This window comes from Chondrus crispus, genomic scaffold, assembly GCF_000350225.1.
Source record: "Chondrus crispus Stackhouse genomic scaffold, scaffold_67, whole genome shotgun sequence".
Lineage (NCBI taxonomy): Eukaryota > Rhodophyta > Florideophyceae > Gigartinales > Gigartinaceae > Chondrus > Chondrus crispus.
In genome coordinates, this window is record NW_005178620.1 from 47,102 (window position 1) to 66,252 (window position 19,151).

General features: G+C 58.4%; 1 protein-coding gene across 1 annotated transcript; it reads right to left on the bottom strand.

The window, feature by feature from the left end:
• Positions 1–241: 241 nt before the first annotated feature.
• Positions 242–4,763, bottom strand: CHC_T00008690001 (ATP dependant DNA helicase). The gene is made up of 10 exons (XM_005710757.1): positions 4,083–4,763; positions 3,350–3,938; positions 3,023–3,324; positions 2,607–2,888; positions 2,375–2,475; positions 2,209–2,254; positions 1,885–2,079; positions 1,652–1,812; positions 1,028–1,594; positions 242–860 (listed from the first exon to the last, which is right to left on the bottom strand). The coding sequence occupies exons 1-10, from the start codon at positions 4,761–4,763 to the stop codon at positions 242–244; spliced, it is 3,543 nt and encodes a 1,180-aa protein (XP_005710814.1).
• Positions 4,764–19,151: the final 14,388 nt, after the last annotated feature.

A 19,151-nucleotide genomic window follows, 5' to 3' on the forward strand; every position in this document is an offset into this window, starting at 1 on the left:
AGACACAGATCCCTATAAGTGGCTCCGTTGTGCCATTGCGCGCCGCAAGTGGGGAAGAATGCAAAAGAGTTTGAATAAAATAAAGTTATGGGAATGAAAGTTTCAATATAGATGGATAGAATGGAGTGGAAAAGTGAGAAGTCATGCGAAAAGATTTGATGTAAGAAAGTGGAGTGGTAAAGGCACGCAGAGGTTGAAAAACGTAAAGTAGATTTATTTAAACTCTGTCGACGAAGTCCGTCTACGAAATGACTTCAGGATACACTACGTTGCGGGTAGTTTTATCTGCGTCCGGTATCAAAACAACGACGTTGCCGGGATGTGTGGTCCTGGACAAGGCAGCATATAGTTGACCGTGAGAGAAGCAGTGGTTTCTAAGATCTAGTCTCAGGAGTCCTCCAAAAGACTGTCCCTGCGCCTTGTTTGTAGTCATGGCGAAGGAAGCGCGAATGGGAACCTGGGTCCTTGTAAATCCTGGGACAGGAAAGTTGTCGTCTCCGGGTCCGCAGGGCATGCGAGGCAGGCAGAGTGGCTTTCCCAGATGACTTCCAGTAGCTACGCGGAGACAAAGCAAGCTGTTAGACATGCCATCCACTAAGTGCCTAGCGCCGTTGACATGTCCATCGTTAGGATTTAGGTTCCGAAGAAGCATGACAACGAAACCCTTCTTCAACTTTAGTTGATGGTCTGGTAGAGAAGAACCCGCAGTCGGTGTATTCAATAGTTCTACCGGATATCTGAGGGCGTTTCGGTCTTCGTTCTCTACTTTGTCTGCACTCAAGAACGTGCAATACGCACCCAGAATCATGTCTCCAACAATCTCATTGATTTCTGGCAGAGCACTGTTCTTGCTAGGGTGACTCTAGAAGCGATCCAATCCATGTCAGAGTGCCGTGTCGCAATGCCATCAAAGATGGTACGACTGAGGTCTGTGATGGATCTCACAGTACGCACAGAAGTCAGAAGACGTATCAAATGGGGCTGGTCCGGACCTCGCAGACGTCCTTCACCAACTTCAAGCAGAAACGGTGCGAACTGAAGAGCCTCGTGGCCTGCGGACGTATCTTGGTGGAGAGCTGAAAGTCTCATGTTCTCAGTGAGAGAGAGCGATTCGAATCCTCGGAAGAGATTCAAGGATCTGATACATGCATTGACTATCTGTGCTCTTGACCCGCCCGGAACGACTCGAAGAATCTGGCGAAAGTCTCCAGAAAACAGGACGTGTTTACCGCCGAAAGGAAAGTGGGTGCCAGTCAGGTCGCGTAGGGTGCGGTCTACGGCTTCTATACAATACCTATGGCACATTACGATCTCATCCCATATGATCAAGTCGACGTCTTTCATATCTTCACCTAACGTGGAGTTCGGCGAGATGTTACACGTATTATCTGACAGAAGAGGTACAGGAATCTTAAAGACTGAATGCGCAGTTCTGCCGCCATAGAGTAAGACTGCAGCTACTGCCGACGTGGCAACAGGTAAAACAGTTTTGGCACGAATGGTGAGCACGTTCTGTATAGAATTGGTAAGGAAAGTCTTGCCGGTGCCACCTGGAGCATCAAGAAAGAAAACGCGTGAGTTGGGGGCAGCAGAACTACTTGCTATTGGGGCAAGTGGTGGAGTAGGTAGCCTTTGCGAGCTTTGGGCGGACACATCTGGAAGAATGGAATCAACGATTCGATTAAATGCATTTCTCTGCCCTTCATTGAAGAGCGGAAGAGCTTGCTGAAGTCGCTGCTCCAGAACTTCCGTGTTCACGTGACCCGAGTGCGTAGAAGGCCGTTCGTGCGACGGGGGAAGGTCTTCCATAGGCTCAGGCAGGTTGAAGTCCGTGAGAGTGTGACGACTCATGGACTGCAATGCGTCCATCACCTCCAGTTAAACGTACGACAGAGCGTGTTCATCATTGGAGAGTTGTTGTCGGCGGGAACTGTTCCCAGGCCCGCGTGCGCGTGCACGTATATCTGTCAAGAATAACGACATATGTTCGTTCCAGAGCGCACGTGGATCAGAAGGCTCGCAGTATGCCAAGATAGTAGCAAACACGCGAGATAGAGGCACAAACGAAGAACGGAATGACTCCTGTGTGGCGTGCCTTCACTTCGCGTCGTCTGCTAGCAATCCCATCTTACAGCAGGCTTCTCGGAAACTGGTACACTCTACTCCATCGACGGTGCGCAGATTCTGGAGAGAAGTATCCCCTGGTACTTGCTTGAGAAGCAAGCGGAGAAAGTACTTCTCGCCCTCTCGTGGACTGACAGTGTAGATGCGACCAATGACATTCGATCCAGATCCACTAAAGTTGAAGAGGTCGTTCTTGTCTTGAGGGTTCCTCCTCCTGATATTTGCGCGTGGCTTCCAAGTCTTTGTGGACCTGTTCCAAGTGAAGTATCTAGGGAAGTCGTCATATTTTATATGTCGTGCTCCCGGATAATTTTCATTGGCCTTGAACCACTCCGCCAGTTTCGTCCCGGTCTGTTTCTTTCTGAAGCCTCCCGCTCTCGACCCTCCTCGAACACCACTGTGTGGTGGTTCTCGAGGTGAGCATCCAGTCTCATTACAGGCGGCTTGCAATCAACAATGTCAAACCGCAATATTCTCCAGACAGCCTCGGATGCAGACACATATCTCGCATCTTGGAAATTACTGATCTCATCGTTCCGTTCGTTCTCAGCAATAATCTCCATTGTTACTCTGTCGGATCCCTTGCACACATACTTGAAGAGATACTTGATCCCACCAACGCGGGACACGCACAATTTGACATTGATATGGCAAGCAAGCGTTCGGAGCAGCTTGGGGCTGTGTGGGACAACCCAGGAGTTGTCAACAGTAACCATTCGGTGGGAACTACCAATCCTCATCTGCATCTGTACAGACACGCCACCCTCAATTGGTGTCCTCCCCTTGTACATAATGTAGTATTCACTCTCGGACTGACCGGTCTCACTGCTAAAGTCCTTCGGGAAGCGCTTTCTGCAGAACCGTTCACCCATGCACGTAGCTTGTCTGTTTTGAGAACCGCAAGGGTATGAATCATGTGTTTCAAGACCAATTCTTGCAGTTCTGCCTCACAAGAAGGCGGGATCTCGGCAGAGATAATGCTGTCGACATTGGCTGGTGTCCGAAGATCATTTTTTGATCTCTCATCCAAAAAGAATATGACGTGCGCATGCGGCAGACCTCGCTTCTGAAACTCTATTACACGGACATTTGCGACAACTGTTCCGAAGAGCTTCTCGTCAATGACATGCGACATCAAAGCATTAAGCTTGAGACGGAACACGCGACCACAGAGATCGGGCCTGTCCTGAGGCGTCTGGTCTCCAAGGAGAGCCCGACGTAATACGTCGGGCTCTCCTTGGAGATACTGTCTGAGGCCAGTTAGGATTGCAGGTGACCGTGAGAAAGATATCAGGGTGCCCAACCTTACTCGATATAGCAATGATGTCATGCATCTGCTGTCTCATGTATCTATCGCCCTCAATTTGAGTGGAAGGCAGTATGAACAATCGGCCAGCACGCACAGCATCAGCCTCATCCTCGCCACTCCCGGAGTCACCAAGAGACTCTCGCAGAGAGGTGTAATCAGATGGGCGTAGCGCTTGTTGATTGTGCCGCAAATACGATAGCCTCTCAGCCTCAATTTTGCAGTAATGGTCGACCAAGTACTGCTGAAAGAGTCTGCGTGCGTGCAAGATCGTGCTAAACTCCGAAGGTCTCTGGAAGAGTCTCCATGTGTAGAACGTCAAGGGTGTTACTTTGTTGCGCCTACGTGGAGCAGTACTGGATGACGCAGAAGCAGCACTGGGCGGAAGTCTCAGCTCCGGATGCCGCCCATCTTGCCCATAAGGAAACAATAGCACATAGCTCAGTGGGTCATAAGACCTATGCGTCACAGAGATGGTATCCAGAACTTCATTCCCATTGCTGTTCAGCTGTCCACGTTTACGGACTGAAATGTCTCGTCTACTGATCTCTCCATCGTCATTCCCAGGAATCAGTGCCGCCACCCCCGACTTTTCAGGCCCGTTTTATCGGCGAACATGTTCACCAACGGGCCTTCTATCAGCATGAATCACCATACGATAGGGCGTCGGAGAATTGTCATTGCTAGCCCATTCTCTCAGACTCTGGAAAGTCTGGACGTAGGGGTTAACGTGATGCAGCATGGCAGTGAGCTGAGTAAGAATTCCCTCGTCCAATTCACGAACACGTCCTGCTCTGATCTGAGACTGTTCAGCGTAGTCTGTGTCATGAATATAAACAGACAGAAACGCTGGATCGCGGCAAGTCGAAGGCAAGAGAGGACCCATGTAGTGATAGATTCGACCCTGCATTGTCATTGTAGGGTTGAAGTTGGACGCTCCAGGCCCCCTCGCTACCCACTTTGCCACAACAGAAGCCATAGAGAGGACATTGTCATAAACATGCAGGCTGTTACGAAACTTTCGATCCCTTGGCTCTGTGCCGGTGAGTAGAGCTCTGAGAAAAGGTGGGGGAGACTGTGCGGTCGGAAAAGATACTTTTCCGTTGCCACAGCAAGTAGGAAATGTAGGCCGACGGTCAAAGCTGCTTTTCAACCGCTCTTCAAGAAAGTGAAACGCACCGCAGAACTGGCATTGAACATCTAAGGACCCAAAGTCTATACATTCGCCTGTACTGTTGTCGAAGAGCCTACGGGAAACTCTTCGAGATCGGCGAGCATTAGCTAAGCGGGTTTGTCTCTCAGCAGAAGTTTCGAGATTTTGCGCTTGAGTCATGTGAGAACGGTTGTCTCCTTGCTGGGAAATCCTCGCAGGTGTGTCTTCCATATCTCTAGCCTCATGCACGTTTGCTCGATTAGAGTCCTGGCGGGCACTCCTTGTAGGTGTGTCCTCCATACTTCTAGCCTCACGTATGTTTGCTCGAATAGAGTCCTGACAGGCACTCCTTGTAGGCGTATCCTCCATTCCTCTAACCTCACGCATGCTTGCTCGATTAGAGTCCTGAGAGGCACTCCTTGTAGGCGTGTCTTCCATTCTTCTAGCCTCACGCATACGAATACGGTTCAAATTATGTCGGAAACGTCTGACTGGAGTGTGTTCATTGGCTCTGGCATCATGGGTGGACACTTGGTCTAGACTTTGTCGATTCACATGCTCCAGCTCAGTCTCCGCATTCCTTCGTCTCCGAGTAGCCTCGCCATCTCCCAAAAGTCGCACTTCACGCTGTTGAGCAGTCTCTGAAGCACAGTTCCTTGCCATTTGCACTCTGTTGCAACGTCTACGTTCCTCGATTTCCTCCTCACTTCTTGGTTGATGACACCGTGCAGCACGTGAACGCTCCTGTGCGCGCCTGGCTTCACTAACTAAAGGAGAAGGAACTCTTGGCCGCATGACGTAGACTAACTCACCACTCAAACGAACAGAAAACAAAAAAGAAATAGAAATAGAGAAATGATCTTACTATACACACAGCAGAGTAATAATTCTCGTAGTAAGACCACGTTTCTATTTCTACTCCCAGGGGGCCCGGTATTAGAAAGAACTTCTCGCAAAGCAAGGCTCTCTCCGCCGGGGTCGCTAAGTACGTGCGCTCCCTTTTCCCTCAATGCGGTGGTTAGGTTTCCCGAAGCCCCTAACGGCACCAACACTGGGTCTTCCTGCAGCCTCTATAGGTTGACGGAGGCTGCGTTTGATTTTCGTTGTCGACGTTACAATGACGTCAGTCCGTCGTCTGCAAATTGCTCTGCGGAGGCCGTTGTTCCGAGCCCGATACTGCAGCACCAATAAATGGCGCGTTACCGGAATAGGCTTCCTGCACGGCGGCAGACTACCACACTATACTAAAAGTACAGCACAATAGACACCTAGGGACTATTCGGATGCCGTAAAGCAATCCAGTAAACATTTCGCAGGGAATGCTGTATTCGACCTACTACTACGCCGGCATAGAGTCACGATCGCTACCTTGCCCAGGACTCTGGTCACCACGCTACCAGGGAGCCGTCACGCCGTGAACGATTTTCTAAAAAATGTTAAAATCGGAAGCCGGTACTGTGCTGCGGAGGTGCGGCTATATATATTTAGATACAGTGGTAGCATTTGGGAAACTGACCGTGCGCCGGGAATGGCGAAAAATTGGCCGTTTTTACAACTAAAAAATGACCCGAAAATTGGCTGTTTTTTATTCTTGTCCTGCGAACAACGCATAGATTTTTCACGTAAAGATTTATAAGTCTCTACGTGAAAAATCTATGCGTTCATGGCCGTGGCCGCCAAGTGTCCTTGTGGCGGCCTGGCCTGCGGCCAGACCGCGCCCCGCCCATGGCCGTTCATGGCCGTGGGCGCCACGTGCCCGCGTGGCGGCCCGGCCGGCGCCCGGGGCGCGCCCCGCCCGTGGGCGCCAAAAATTGTGGATCCCAAATTTACCCGATTATATATTCCGAAAGTGGCGAAATTTGCGAAAGTGCACAGACAGACGCACACACACACAAACAGGAGTATTAGTAGTTGTGGACAAGTGGGCTCCGTGCGCGCTTCGCGCGCTAAGCCAAGTCCCTTCCTCCTCTGCTCCTCGTTCCACACACGCCGTCGTTCCCCGCCCCGCTGCTCCCCCGCCCTCTGCGATAACTCTCCCGTTATCTCTCCGGTCTTCGTCGCCCCTTGCCCCCTCGTCCTGCCACGTGTTACCCGCCACTGCGCGCCGCGCCCGGTCCGCGCCGCCGCCCTCTGCGCCGCCGCTCGCTTCCGCCTAACACTGCTACCCGGCGGCGGCTCCCGGCACCCTCCCGCTCGCACGCGCCCTCCTTGCACCGCTGGCTGCGACTCCTGCCCGGCTCGCAGCGACAACCTTCCGCGTTCATCGCCCCTGCGCGATGCGGGCGGCCCGCGCCGCCGCCCTCCGCGCCACCGCTCCCACCACCACCTCGACCGCCCCGTCACAAGCGCACCCGTCCGCCATGTGGTATAACTACCTTCGTCCCGACCACTCGGAACGAGGGGGGTTAGAGGCAAGGGAGCCCGCGACGCTGGGTAACCCACGCGAGCGCGACCCGTACGGAAGGACTCGAAAAGAGGGAAGGCTCACGTGGCCGGTGACGCGCAGCCGGTCGGTGGTGTCAGATCCGGACGGCCGGTCACGGGTTAGAAGCCTGAGCTAAAGGAAAACCGGAACGGTGTTAGCACTTAGCCGTAAAGGGAAGGGAGGCGAGTCTGCCCCCGTTTACTGGAACGGGGCAGGTGCCCCCGGTCTTAACCCCTAAGTGGGACGCCAGGACACCTGTCCCGCTACAGTAGCTGTTACCTACTGTATACCAGCTACTGTGCTAAATTGGCTAATTTGTGCCATTAACTACTAATTACTAATTACTTACCGTTCGGATCCTACACGTGTAACCAGCGGGGTACTACTGTACTCCGCACCGGCCGTGTGCTGTAAATATAACTCCTTACAGTTCTTCTCGCGCTTACAGCCCGTCGTACTGTATCCCGGGGCGGCAGCGGTGGCGCCGTTGCCTTCGCGCCGTTGTACTACAGACCCCCTTCCTTACTTTGCGACACGTCCCCGTCGCGGCGGGTTAAATTCCCTGCCAGCTGCGACGGTCTCCTATCCCGAACGGAGACCATGCGTCGGCCGCGGAGACGCGGCCGTACAGTAGTCACCTTCCTCGAGTCCTCAAACCCGCATGCACACCCGCAGCGGCGGTCATCTCCTGACCGGCGGGGAGGAGTTCAGCGCTCCAGCGGTTCGCGGTTCCATCCGCGGTACGCCACCGTTCGGATTAGGCGGCTTCAGCCTGCGCCGGGTCATCGAACAACCGGCGCAAAGAAGCGTTTTTCCAGGACCCCCCCGGAGGGCTGGCCATTTTTCCAAGAATTCCCCTTCGATTTCCTCCAAAACCCCACGGGTACGCCCCCGCCAGCCCCGCACCGGTACGTCTCAGACCTTTCCCGGTGCGTGCGGTACCTCTGTCGGCCAAAACAGAGAGCGAAAACTGCACGGTAGTCCCTTTCCCGAACGGTTCCTATTTGGAAACTAATAGAAACTGTAAAAACAGTCAGAAACGGCATAAACACGTTTCTGTTTCCAAATAGTCCCAGGTCGGCGACGACCTCAGGAGTCTGGAACCGTTCTCGGATATGGGCTACGATTTTTATTCGCCGTTCTAGAGGGGAAATCGTAGCCCTTCTTCCCGTACAGTGTTCTTTTGAAGAACCGGGCGGGAACTTTGGTTTACAAGTACAGCGGACGGACCCGCTGTACCTTCAACCGTCCGGGTAGGCTTGCCGTTGCGGTGGGGCGTCTTCCCCCGGCGCCGAGCATCATTAAACCGGCGCCAAAGGAGCGATTTTCCCCCACCCCCCCGGAGGGCCGGCCGTTTTTCCAAAAACGGCGCTCTTTCACCCGCGAGACAGCGGGGTGTGTGACCGCCAGCCTGTCCGTGCGGTCAGTGGGGAGCTCCCAGCGGCGGTACGCTCTGCCGTTCGTCCAAAACCGGTCGGTAAGTCCTGCCGTTGTCACTTTCCGCGGAGGCGCGATTTGGAAACGAAAGGAAACTGTAAAACACGAGCAGAAACAGCGTTTTACAGTTCCGGTCTCCAAATCCGCCTAGGCCTTCCCAAAGTCGGTTTTCCGTCTTGCGACCTCCGGACGCGGGCAGACCCGGGGAGTACAATGCCGCTAACGGGAAGGGGCTACGATTTTTTCCCATCCTTCTAGGAGGAAAAACGTAGCCCCCTTTTGGGCTTAATTAAAAGCCGGCGACCGGAGTCGCCTCCTTGCCGTCCAGGGCCCTCCGCGCCGGGTTAATCCGGCGCGGGGCAGCGGTAGCGCGCGGTTGCCCACGCGCTCTTGCGGTGGCGGGTTACCGCGACGGGTGCGGCCTGTGGCCTACCCTCGGGGTCGCCCGTCGGGGTGAGATCTTCCCGACCGCCTGGTCGGGGGTACCGCTGCGGGTTTCCATCCTCGCTTCCATGTCTGGTTGACGCGTACCGCGGCCCGGCGGGCGGGCGACCGCACTATCGTCGTGACGGGTCATTGCGGGGGCGGGTCCCCGTTCCCCCCGCAACACCCGGTGCGCGTCCCCATTACCGGCTTGGGGCGGAACCGGCCTTCTCCTTGGTAATTTCCGCCTGCTTTTTCCTTGCGGCGGGTGGTTTCTCGGCGGTTTGACGAGCTCCGATTGGGTACCCCCCGAGGATCGGAGGCGTCTTGAACCGCCGCCGTGGTCTAGCGGCCACACGTGCCGGGCGGTGTATGCCGCTCGCGCAACTCGTGGTCCACAGTGCCCTGGAGCCCCGGCGAGGTCGTGCCCATACAGTATTTATGCGGCTGGGTTCCGTCTCTCGGCGACGGGTATGCACCGGGGCGCCAAGCCGTTTGACCACCGCCGCGTCAGGTCGTCCTGCCGGCGGGTCAGCTTCCCCCCCCGCGCCGGTCCATCCGGTACGGCTCGGGCGGTGGCACGCAGGGGATCCGCGTGCGCCGTAAACGGGTGGTGGCCGCCTGGAGGAGACCCTCGGCGGAGTCGCCCCCCATCCGCGCCGGGTATTCCGGTGCGGGGTTTGGGGTGGCGCACGCGGGGTTCCGCGTGCGTCGGTGGCGACCTCGCCCGCTCTTCCGCTGAGTCTTCCGGCGCGGGGTTTGCCGTGACGCGCGCGGGGTTTCGCGTGCGTCCGTGGCGATTGGCCGCCTCCTGCGCCGGGTCTTCCGGCGCGGGGTTTACGGTGACGCGCGCGGGATTCCGCGTGCGTCTGTGGCGACCTTGCCCCCTTCTGCGCCGGGTCTTCCGGCGCGGGGTTTGCGGTGACGCGCGCGGGGTTCCGCGTGCGTCTGTGGCGACCTTGCCCCCGCCTGCGCCGGGTCTTCCGGCGCACGGCTTGCGGTGTTAGCGGTGACGTGCGGCCGCCCGCGTGCGCCAGAAGCGGTCTATGAAGGCCTGGGGGAGTCCCTCCGCGGGTTCCCAAGTATCGTCCGCTGGGGCGTAGCCATACCAGCGGACCTTGTACTGGGCCCCGGTGCGGGTCTCCCGGTGCTCGAGCAGATGGTCGACCACATACTCCGCGGCGGGTTCGGGTTCTCCGTCCGCCGCGGGCTGGGTCGGGGCGGCCGTAGTGACGTCGCGGGGTCCCCGCGGCATCCGGGTTATCCGATCGATGCTCACGCGGTTTGAGACCCCGTCTTGATCGACGACCACTGTGGTCTCCGTAGCGGATCGGACCCGAAACGGGCCTTCCGTTTTCGGTAACAGCTTGACGGAGGGTCCCCCGTCGTTACTTGGCAGGTCTCCCCGTTCGGTACTCGTCAATGGCCGAGATGGGCGGTCGACATAGACCAGGTCTCCCACCTCGATGACCGGACGGAAACGCACCTTCTTATCGAAGTCGGCCTTGTATCGCCTTTGCGCAGCGGTTAGCTTCACCCGCGCGCGCTCAAGGGCGTCGCGTAGTTTACGCAGCGTCGCGCGCTTGTACTGTACCGGGGTCCTCGGATCTTCCGTGTTGGAGACGGCATCCTGCGGTACAGTACCAGGCAGTGCCAAACCGGACGGTGGTCGCGTCAGCACCAGGTCGAACGGGGTTGTCTCCGTCGACCGGTGGACCTGCGTGTTATACGCGAAGGTCAGGGGCTGGATGTATTCGTCCCAGTCCCTCTGGTGCTCCGCGACATAGTGTCGGAGGCGCTGTACCAGAGTACGGTTGAACCGCTCGGTTTGCCCATTCGTCTGGGGGTGATAGGCGGTAGTCAGGTAATGCCTCACCCCCAGGAGGGCACACACCGCGTTGAAGAACTTGGCGGCGAACTGCGGTCCGTTGTCGGTTAGCACGTAACGTGGTGCGCCGTATACGTAGACCCAGTTGTCCAAGAAGGCGTTTGCCACAACCGACGCGGTGGTGGTCCGTACCGGGATACTGCGCGTCAGTTTGGTGAACCTGTCGGTCATGACGAGCACGTGGCGATTCCCGTGCGCCGTCTTCGGTAAAGGGCCGAGCAGGTCCATTGCGACGAAATCCAGCGGTCCCGCCGCTGGGAAGAGCTTGAGATCCTTCTGGTGCCTCACCAGGGTTCCCCGGGTGGCAGCGCATGACGCGCAGTTCCGTACGGTACTGAAGGCGTCGTTGGCCATATGAGGCCAATAATATTCCCGCCGGAGGGTATAGTACATCCTCGTACCGCCCGGGTGTCCGGCTAGGCGGGGATGATGGGCGAGGTACAATATCTTCGCCCGGAGCCGCTTCGGTACCACCCGCTGCAAGGTCCCATCGAGGGGGGACTTGCGGACGACGAACCCGTATCGGTCAACGTCGTAACGCGAGTCCGGGTTCCCCACAGTCTCGGCGGCCGCCCTACAGAAGGGGTCCTCGGCCTGTTCCCGAAGGAACTCTTCCACCGTTACGGATGAGACGTCGCGTTCTTCGGGTATAACCGCGAACGCGTGCTCAGCTCTCCCCGGGTCGACGGGGGTCTCCCATTGTACGGTACCTTGGCGGGGGTTATGCTCCTCCTCTCGCCATTGTACCGCGAAACACGGGACCTCGTCGTCAACCGGTTCGGGGGTTGCGCCGTCAACTCGGAAGCGTGATACACCATCCGCGAGTTGGTGCTTAATACCCGGCCGGTACTGTACGTCGTAGTCGTACTCGGCTAGGCGGAGACGCCAGCGCGCTAGCCGGCCGGAGCTATCCGCCAGGTTGAGAACCCAGCGGAGGGCCTCATGATCCGTACGGAGGTCGAACGTATTCCCATACAGGTATGGTCGAAGCGTGAGAATACTCCATACGACGGCGAGGCATTCATTCTCGGTAGTGGTGTAGTTCCTCTCCGCGTCCGTGAGAGCGCGGCTCCAATAACCGATCGGTAGGCGGTCGCCGTCCGGCTGCTCCTGTAGTAGGGCACAGCCGACCTGGTACGCGCAAGCATCCGTGTCCAGGGTGTATTTCTTTCCGTAACGGGGTAGAGCGAGGATCGGTGGGGACACGAGGCGCTTCTTTAGTTCCACGAACGCCTCGTATTCCTCATCGGTAAGAACCTCGAACTCGAAGGGTTGATTTTTCCCCGTCTTCCGGTTTAGCGGAGCGGCTATTTTTGCGAAGCCCTTCACGAACCGACGGTACACGTTGCACATTCCTAAGAATGACCGCAATTCCGTTTGGTTCTGGGGAGGTCGAGCGCGCTCGATGGCGACCACGTTGCGGCGCTCGACCTCCAACCTGCCTGGTCGAATCACGTGTCCCAGGTAGGTGACCGAGGTGTCGAAGAAGGCGCACTTCGACAGCTTCAGCGACACGCCCGCGTCCCGCAGTAGGCGTAGGACCTCGCGGACGTGCGCGACGTGTTCCGTTACGGTCTTGGAGTAGATGATAACATCATCCAGGTAGACCAGAGCGGTTTCCCACTTTACCCGCAACAGTATGATGTCGACGTCCCGCTGAAAGGTCGCGCGGGCGTTCTTCAAACCGAACGGCATGCGGAGGAAACGGTACAACCCGCAGTGCGACGCGAACGTCGTCTTGTCGCGATCCTCCTCGGCGATTTCTACTTGCCAATACCCGCTGTTGCAATCCAGCGTGGTAAAGACAGTAGCGTCGCCGAGGGAATCGATGCACTCGTCCATCCTCGGCAACGGATAGTAATCCCGAACGGTGACTGCGTTGAGCTTTCTGTAGTCGACACAGAACCGCATGGTACCATCCTTTTTAGGGACGAATACCACGGGGCTTGCCCATTCGGCCGTGGCGGGTTCGATTACCCCTGCCCGGAGCGTGCGGTCGATCTCCGTTTTCTCTTTTTCCCGTGCGGTTGGTCCGGCGCGGTAAGGCGCCTGGTAAATCGGGCGAGCACCGGGCTTGAGCTCAATCCAGTGCTTCGTGGCCCCGATTTTTCCCAGCCGGCCGGTCCACATGTCCTTGAATTCGGACAGTACCTCGAGGATCTCCGAGCGTACCTCCTCGTCCTCGGCACCGATGTGGACGTCCTCCTGCCAGGCATTGGGGTCCTCCTCAGGGGCGGCGGTGTCTTCGGGTTTATCCGTTCCAACCGCCCCCGGGTGCGCCTTGGGCGGCGTGGCTTGTTCAGCCCCGCCCTTGTCCGTACGGTTGTCAGCGGCTTCTTCCGCGCCCTCCTTTGCGGTTGAGAGGTTGGAATTAAATATCCCTCCCCCTTCCTTAGCTTCGGCCGCTTCCGCGGCCGAGTCGCCAAGGGTCAGGATGTGAGTGGGCGACGGAAGAGCCAGTCCGACTACGGTATGCTTCGGGATGTGAACCGAGCGGTGCCCAAAATTGCTGAGCATTACCGAGAACGGTTTTTCGGGGGCAACATCCATGACCCCCTGTGCCATGAGGGTCAAATTCCTGTGCGCGGTTTTTGGGGAGTTCTGTAAAAAACACAGCCCCCCAACCGGCGTGGCGACCCTCACCATGGCCTGCGTCATCGGGAGAATTGTCACCCCTCTGACGAGGCGGATCTTCCGTGACGGTGTGTTGGCGGGGAACGCCACCTGCTTCCGTTCGGGTTTATCCGACGGCGGTAGTTGTTGTGCGGTGCTCCTCGAGGCCATCTTGCGGTCGTGCCTCGAGGGGGTTGTTCCGACTAACGCCACGGGTGGCGCGTCGTGGAACACGACCTTCCGTTGCGGTGGGAGGATCGCCTTGATGTGGCGATCCAGGAAGGTCGTACCGAGGATACAGTCCACGGCGAGGCTCGTGACTACCAGGAACGGGACGCGCGCCACAAACTCACCGATTCGGACGAGTAGGGGGATTTCCCCTAGTGCCTTCATCGCGCGGTTTGACGCGTCGATGAGCGCTGGGCTCCGAACCGGTTTTATCGATGGTTGCCACGACTCGGCGACACACCGTAAATGGATGAGGTTCGGGCCGGCTCCTGAGTCAAGCACTGGCGTGATGGCGACCATCAACGCCTGCTTCTGACCATCCGTCGCGGAGATCTTGTAATTCTGCTTCTTGAAGAAGCAGATGGCCTGGACTTCCGTTCGGTTACCCGGCTGCGCTTCCACTGGCGCAGCCGGATCGGGGGTGCCTAAGCTTCTGAGGCTGGGCACGGGGAGAGACGTCGTCGCCTCTACGCGTCCTCCCCGGCTTCCCCCGTCAGCAGCAAGTCCTCGCGGGTTTCATCCGCGGTTTGCGCCACGGGGTCCTCGGTGTGGTCGAGGTGCGGTTCCTCGACCACGTTGACGCCCGCGGGGGCCGTTTGACGCTGGTTTCGCCAAGCGGACGGCCCCTGGCGGTTGAACGGGGATCCCGGGCGGAGGCCTTGCCGGATGCGTAGCTTCTGGTAGTTGGCCTCTCGTGCCTCCAGAAGCTTGGCCCGTAGGCCCGCATCGGCAACGACGGGGCACCCCTCTTGTCGGTGCGTGGTGTCCAGGCAGAACCGGCACGGTGGCGGTCCGGGAAATCTCCCGCCGGAGAACCGGACGCGTGGATCCTGCCCTTGCCTCCCGTACGGCCCTGTGCGCACGTCGCCAGGGTTGGCGGGCGGAACCGGGGCGCCCGCCGTCGAGGCTGCCGGCGACGGATAGTAACTCGTCGGTGGCGAGCTCATCGAGGTCGGCGTGGCGGTTTGGTCCGTCACGGCCAGGATTGCTTCTTCAGCAAATCCCCCGGCCGTCGGGATGTCGGATGCCGACTCAACCGACAGCACGGGCCTCGTCCTCGCGGTGCGGTCAAATCTTCTAGCCGCTCCGGACGGCTCTCGGTGCGCCATGGCGGACATCCCCTGTCGACGGGAGGCCCGATTGGTTTCCCCGATCGCTTGCGCGTATCGAGCCACGGATTGGTAATCCACATCCGGGTGCGTGGCGAGGTAATTACGGACCTGCGCGCACGTGGCGGGAAGTAACCCCTCGACGAATAGGGACTTCAACCGCCGGTCGGAGAACACCGTACCGCATCGGAGGGCCTTGTCCCAGAGGTGGTTACTGTAGACCTCCTCTGTCATGTTTGAACTCTGACGGAAGGAGGTCACGTCCCCAACCGCTTCGGAAATTACCTCGTCGGTAGCATAGGTGCGCAACAGAAAGTTGACCACCTGGGGGTATGTCCGGAGCAGCTCGCGCCGCTCCACGTCAACCGCCATGGTATTTCCATTGAGACGGGACTGGAGTAGGGCGTGAGCCTGACCGGTGAGGTAGAATTGGAAGCACCACACGGCGGCTCCCTCGGTGATCCCGTTGTGGTCGCACGCCATCTTGAGGCGTGCGAGGAATCCCAATACCGCAATCGGATCTTGACCGCTGAACGTGTGGGACCTCATCTGCACGTCCAGTTTTTTCCGGTAACGGTTAATGTGCCGCGCTACTGTGGAGTCGTAGCGCGAGCTACGCCGTTCCAGGCGGTAGGTCTTGTAGTTGACGGCCTTGGTAAACAGGTCATTGAGGGGCCTGATTACCGTGGGCCGTCGCTCGTCGCTCGTCGGGGCAGCCCGGCGGCGTCTGCTCGAGTGACGAGGCCCCTCGTCCGACTCGGTGTGGTAGTCTTCCGAGTCGGACGGGTCGTGCCGGTGCCGGTCTCGGCTTCTATCGCGGCGTGCCCTGTGGCTCCGCCTGCGAGAGCCTTCCGAACCGGATGGGTCATCATCGGAGGGGTATCCTCCCCCTCCGGCATCGCGGTATCGCCCGTGGCGTGCCTCGCGGTTATCGCGGTATCGCCAGCGGCGTTCCTCGCGGTCTTCATCCGTCCTGTGACGGGGGTCTTCTGCGTCGGAATACCGGGTGTATTCCGCTTCGGTCCTGTGCGTGCCGGGTGCACGTCTTCTGCTCAACCGGTACGGGTCCCGATTCTCTGTCTCGGGGAGCCCCAGGCGGTTGTCTGTCCCGCGGGGGTCGCCCGTACCGGCGAGTATGGGGAGGACATTTTCTGTGGTCCTCCCTGTAGCACCGTGAACGGTTGGGAGATAGATGGCTCTGCCCTCCGGGTGAGGGTCCATCCTATCAATCCCGGGTACGGCGCCGATCGGATCAGCGATATTAAAGCTTGAGCCCGGAACGGTTTCACGGCGCGGCGCCGGCGGCGGTACCGCGCCTCCCGTTTCGGTAAATGTCGTGGCCAGACGGATGGCCACGGCGGAGCTAATAGCTCCCTTTAGAGCCAATGCGGTCGGAGATTCGTCCTCCTCCGCGGCGAGCGCTGCCACCACCTCGTCGCGTACGAGGGGGGCGATCTTCTCGTCCAGCAGGGCGCGGAGCGCGGTGTCCGCATGCTCCGCCACCAGTCTTGGTGCCGTTCGGTCGAGGCAAACCTGGACGACCTGAGGTAGTTCCTCAGCGAGGAAATCCTCCATCCAGGTTTGTAGTCGCGGGAGTAACGCGTCGTACAGTACTTGTACGCGGTTCCCCCCACCAGCCGGTAGCCCGGCGGTGGTGTCCGAAACGGAAGGGGTCTTCTGGCCCCTGGTAGACGGCGGGCGTAGCAGGGCTTCCGGATTGTCGATCCGGGGGCGCTGTGCGCCTCTGCCACTGCGGGTACTTGCTCGCCCGGAGGCGGTATCTTCTCCGGCGGAATCCGCACGGTTCATCGTCGATGATCACTGGCGATCGACGCGGTGATTTTCGACCTCTTTCAATCCGATCGGTAGTTGCTCGCGCTGGCGATCCAGTGCGGGCTCAACCTCTGTAGTTTTCCCCTCCACAAGAGTACCAAAATGTGGTGTAACTACCTTCGTCCCGACCACTCGGAACGAGGGGGGTTAGAGGTAAGGGAGCGCGCGACGCTGGGTAACCCACGCGAGCGCGAACCGTACGGAAGGACTCGAAAAGAGGGAAGGCTCACGTGGCCAGTGACGCGCAGCCGGTCGGTGGTGTCAGATCCGGACGGCCGGTCACGGGTTAGAAGCCTGAGACTTAGAGGTAAAACCGGACGTAGTTAGCAAAAAGCCGTAAAGGGAAGGGAGGCGAGTCTGCCCCCGTTTACTGGAACGGGGCAGGTGCCCCTGGTCTTAACCCCTCAGTGGGACGCCAGGACACCTGTCCCGCTACAGTAGCTGTTACATACTGTATACCAGCTACTGTACTAAATTGGCTAATTTGTGCCATTAACCACTAATTGCTAATTACTTACCGGATGGTCGCACACGTGTGCCCGTGGCCACGGCCGGCGCCAACGGTTGTGTCACGTGTACGCCGTGGAGGTACTACTGTGCTCGCAGCGGGCGCGTGCACGATTACTACAGTAGTAACCGCCCGTCTCGGGGGTTCTCATCTCCCACCGGGGGTCGCGGTGTGGAGTTGTACCACAGGTACCACGCGTTGCAGGGTCCCGTCCAGCGGGGACGTCCTCACGAGAAATCCGTAACAGTCGATGTCGAACTTCGAGTTCGGCGTCCCGACGGTTTCCGCGGCGAAGCGACAGAAGGCGTCCTCAGCTTGTTCGCGTATAAATTCCTCAACCGAGATGGACGCAGCGTCGCGTTTCTCGAGAGTTATCGCGAGCGCGTGACAACCGTCCGGACGGTCTTGCGGCGGGTCCCAGTGCACATTGTCCAGGAGGGCCTCGCTGCCCTCATCGTACTGGACCACGAAGCACGGAACCTCATCATCGACCGGTTCGGTGTCTCCTCCATCGGTACGTAAGCTCGATACGCCGTCCGCGAGTTGGTGCTTGACGCCTGGGCGGTACTGTACCTCGTAGTCGTACTCCGCCAAGCGCAGGCGCCAGCGAGCGAGCCGACCGGAACTGTACGCTAAATTGAGGACCCAGCGTAGGGCCTCGTGATCCGTGCGGAGGTTGAACGCGCTTCCGTATAGGTACGGCCGTAGGGTGAGGATGCTCCACACTACGGCCAAGCATTCCTTTTCAGTAGTCGTATAATTGCGCTCCGCATCAGTCAACGCGCGGCTCCAATAGCCGATCGGTCGGGTACCTCCATCCGGTTGCTCCTGTAGAAGGGCGCAACCCACTTGTTGTCCGCACGCGTCGGTGTCTAGCGTATATTTCCGTCCGTAGCGGGGCAGCGCGAGGATTGGTGGCGACACGAGGCGCCGCTTCAATTCCTCAAACGCCGCGTATTCCGCATCGGTTAAGATCTCGAACTCGTAGGGCTGATTCTTGCCGGTCTTCTTATTCAGCGCCGCGGCGATCTTCGCGAATCCTTGCACAAACCGTCGGTAAACGTTGCACATCCCGAGAAAGGATCGCAGTTCCGTTTGGTTCGTAGGCGCGCACGCGCGCTCGATCGCGATGACGTTGCGTCGCTCCACCTCCAACCGTCCCGGACGAATGACGTGCCCGAGATAGGTTACGGAGGTGTCGAAAAACGCGCACTTCGCCAATTTTAGCGACACGCCCGCGGTATGTAGAAGCCGTAGTACCTCGCGCACGTGTGCCATATGTTCCGTAACGGTTCGCGAGTAGACGATGACGTCATCGAGGTAGACCAACGCGGTCTCCCATTTCACGCGGGACAGGATGATGTCGACCGCTCGTTGAAATGTCGCGGGCGCGTTTTTGAGACCGAACGGCATGCGTAGAAAGCGATAGAGGCCCGAATGCGACGCGAACGTAGTTTTATCGCGGTCCTCCTCGGCGATCTTCACCTGCTAATACCCGCTATTACAGTCTAGCGTGGTAAAGACAGTGGCATCGCCGAGCGAGTCGATACATTCGTCCATGCGCGGTAGTGGATAGGAGCCGCGAACCGTAACGGCGTTTAGCTTGCGATAGTCCACGCAGAACCGCATGGTCCCGTCCTTTTTAGGGACGAAGACCACGGGGCTCGCCCATTCGGCCGATGTCGGTTCGATGACTCCCGCGCGCAGCATGCGGTCGATTTCCTTCTTCTCCTTCTCGCGCGCGATGGGTCCGGCTCGGTAGGGTGCTTGGTAGATCGGCTTCGCGCCGGGCTTCAGCTCGATGCAATGCTTCGTAGCATCGATCTTACCCAAGTGGCCGGACCACACGTCCTTGAACTCGGACAGCATGTCCATAATTTCCGACCGGACGGTACTGTCTTCTGCACCAATATGGACGTCTTCTTCCCACGAGCGGGTCTTCTCCGCGTCCGTATCGGTCCGCTCATCCGCGTTAGCGGGATTGCCACTGTGAGCGTCGTCCGTTTCCGGCTCTTCGCGTCGCGCGCCTCCTCCCGTAGCGGTGGTGGATTTAATTCTGCCATCGTCCGTAACGGGTCCTTCTCGTCGCGCACATTCCCCCGCG

Coding starts and splice junctions, on each gene's coding strand:
- CHC_T00008690001 (XM_005710757.1), bottom strand. CDS start 4,763: ATGACTCAAGCGCAAAATCTCGAAACTTCTGCTGAGAGACAAACCCGC. Junction 3,325..3,349: donor ATCTCCAAGGAGAGCCCGAC/GTATTACGTCGG, acceptor CTCTCCTTGGAG/ACCAGACGCCTCAGGACAGG. Junction 1,813..1,884: donor ATGAACACGCTCTGTCGTAC/GTTTAACTGGAG, acceptor AACCTGCCTGAG/CCTATGGAAGACCTTCCCCC.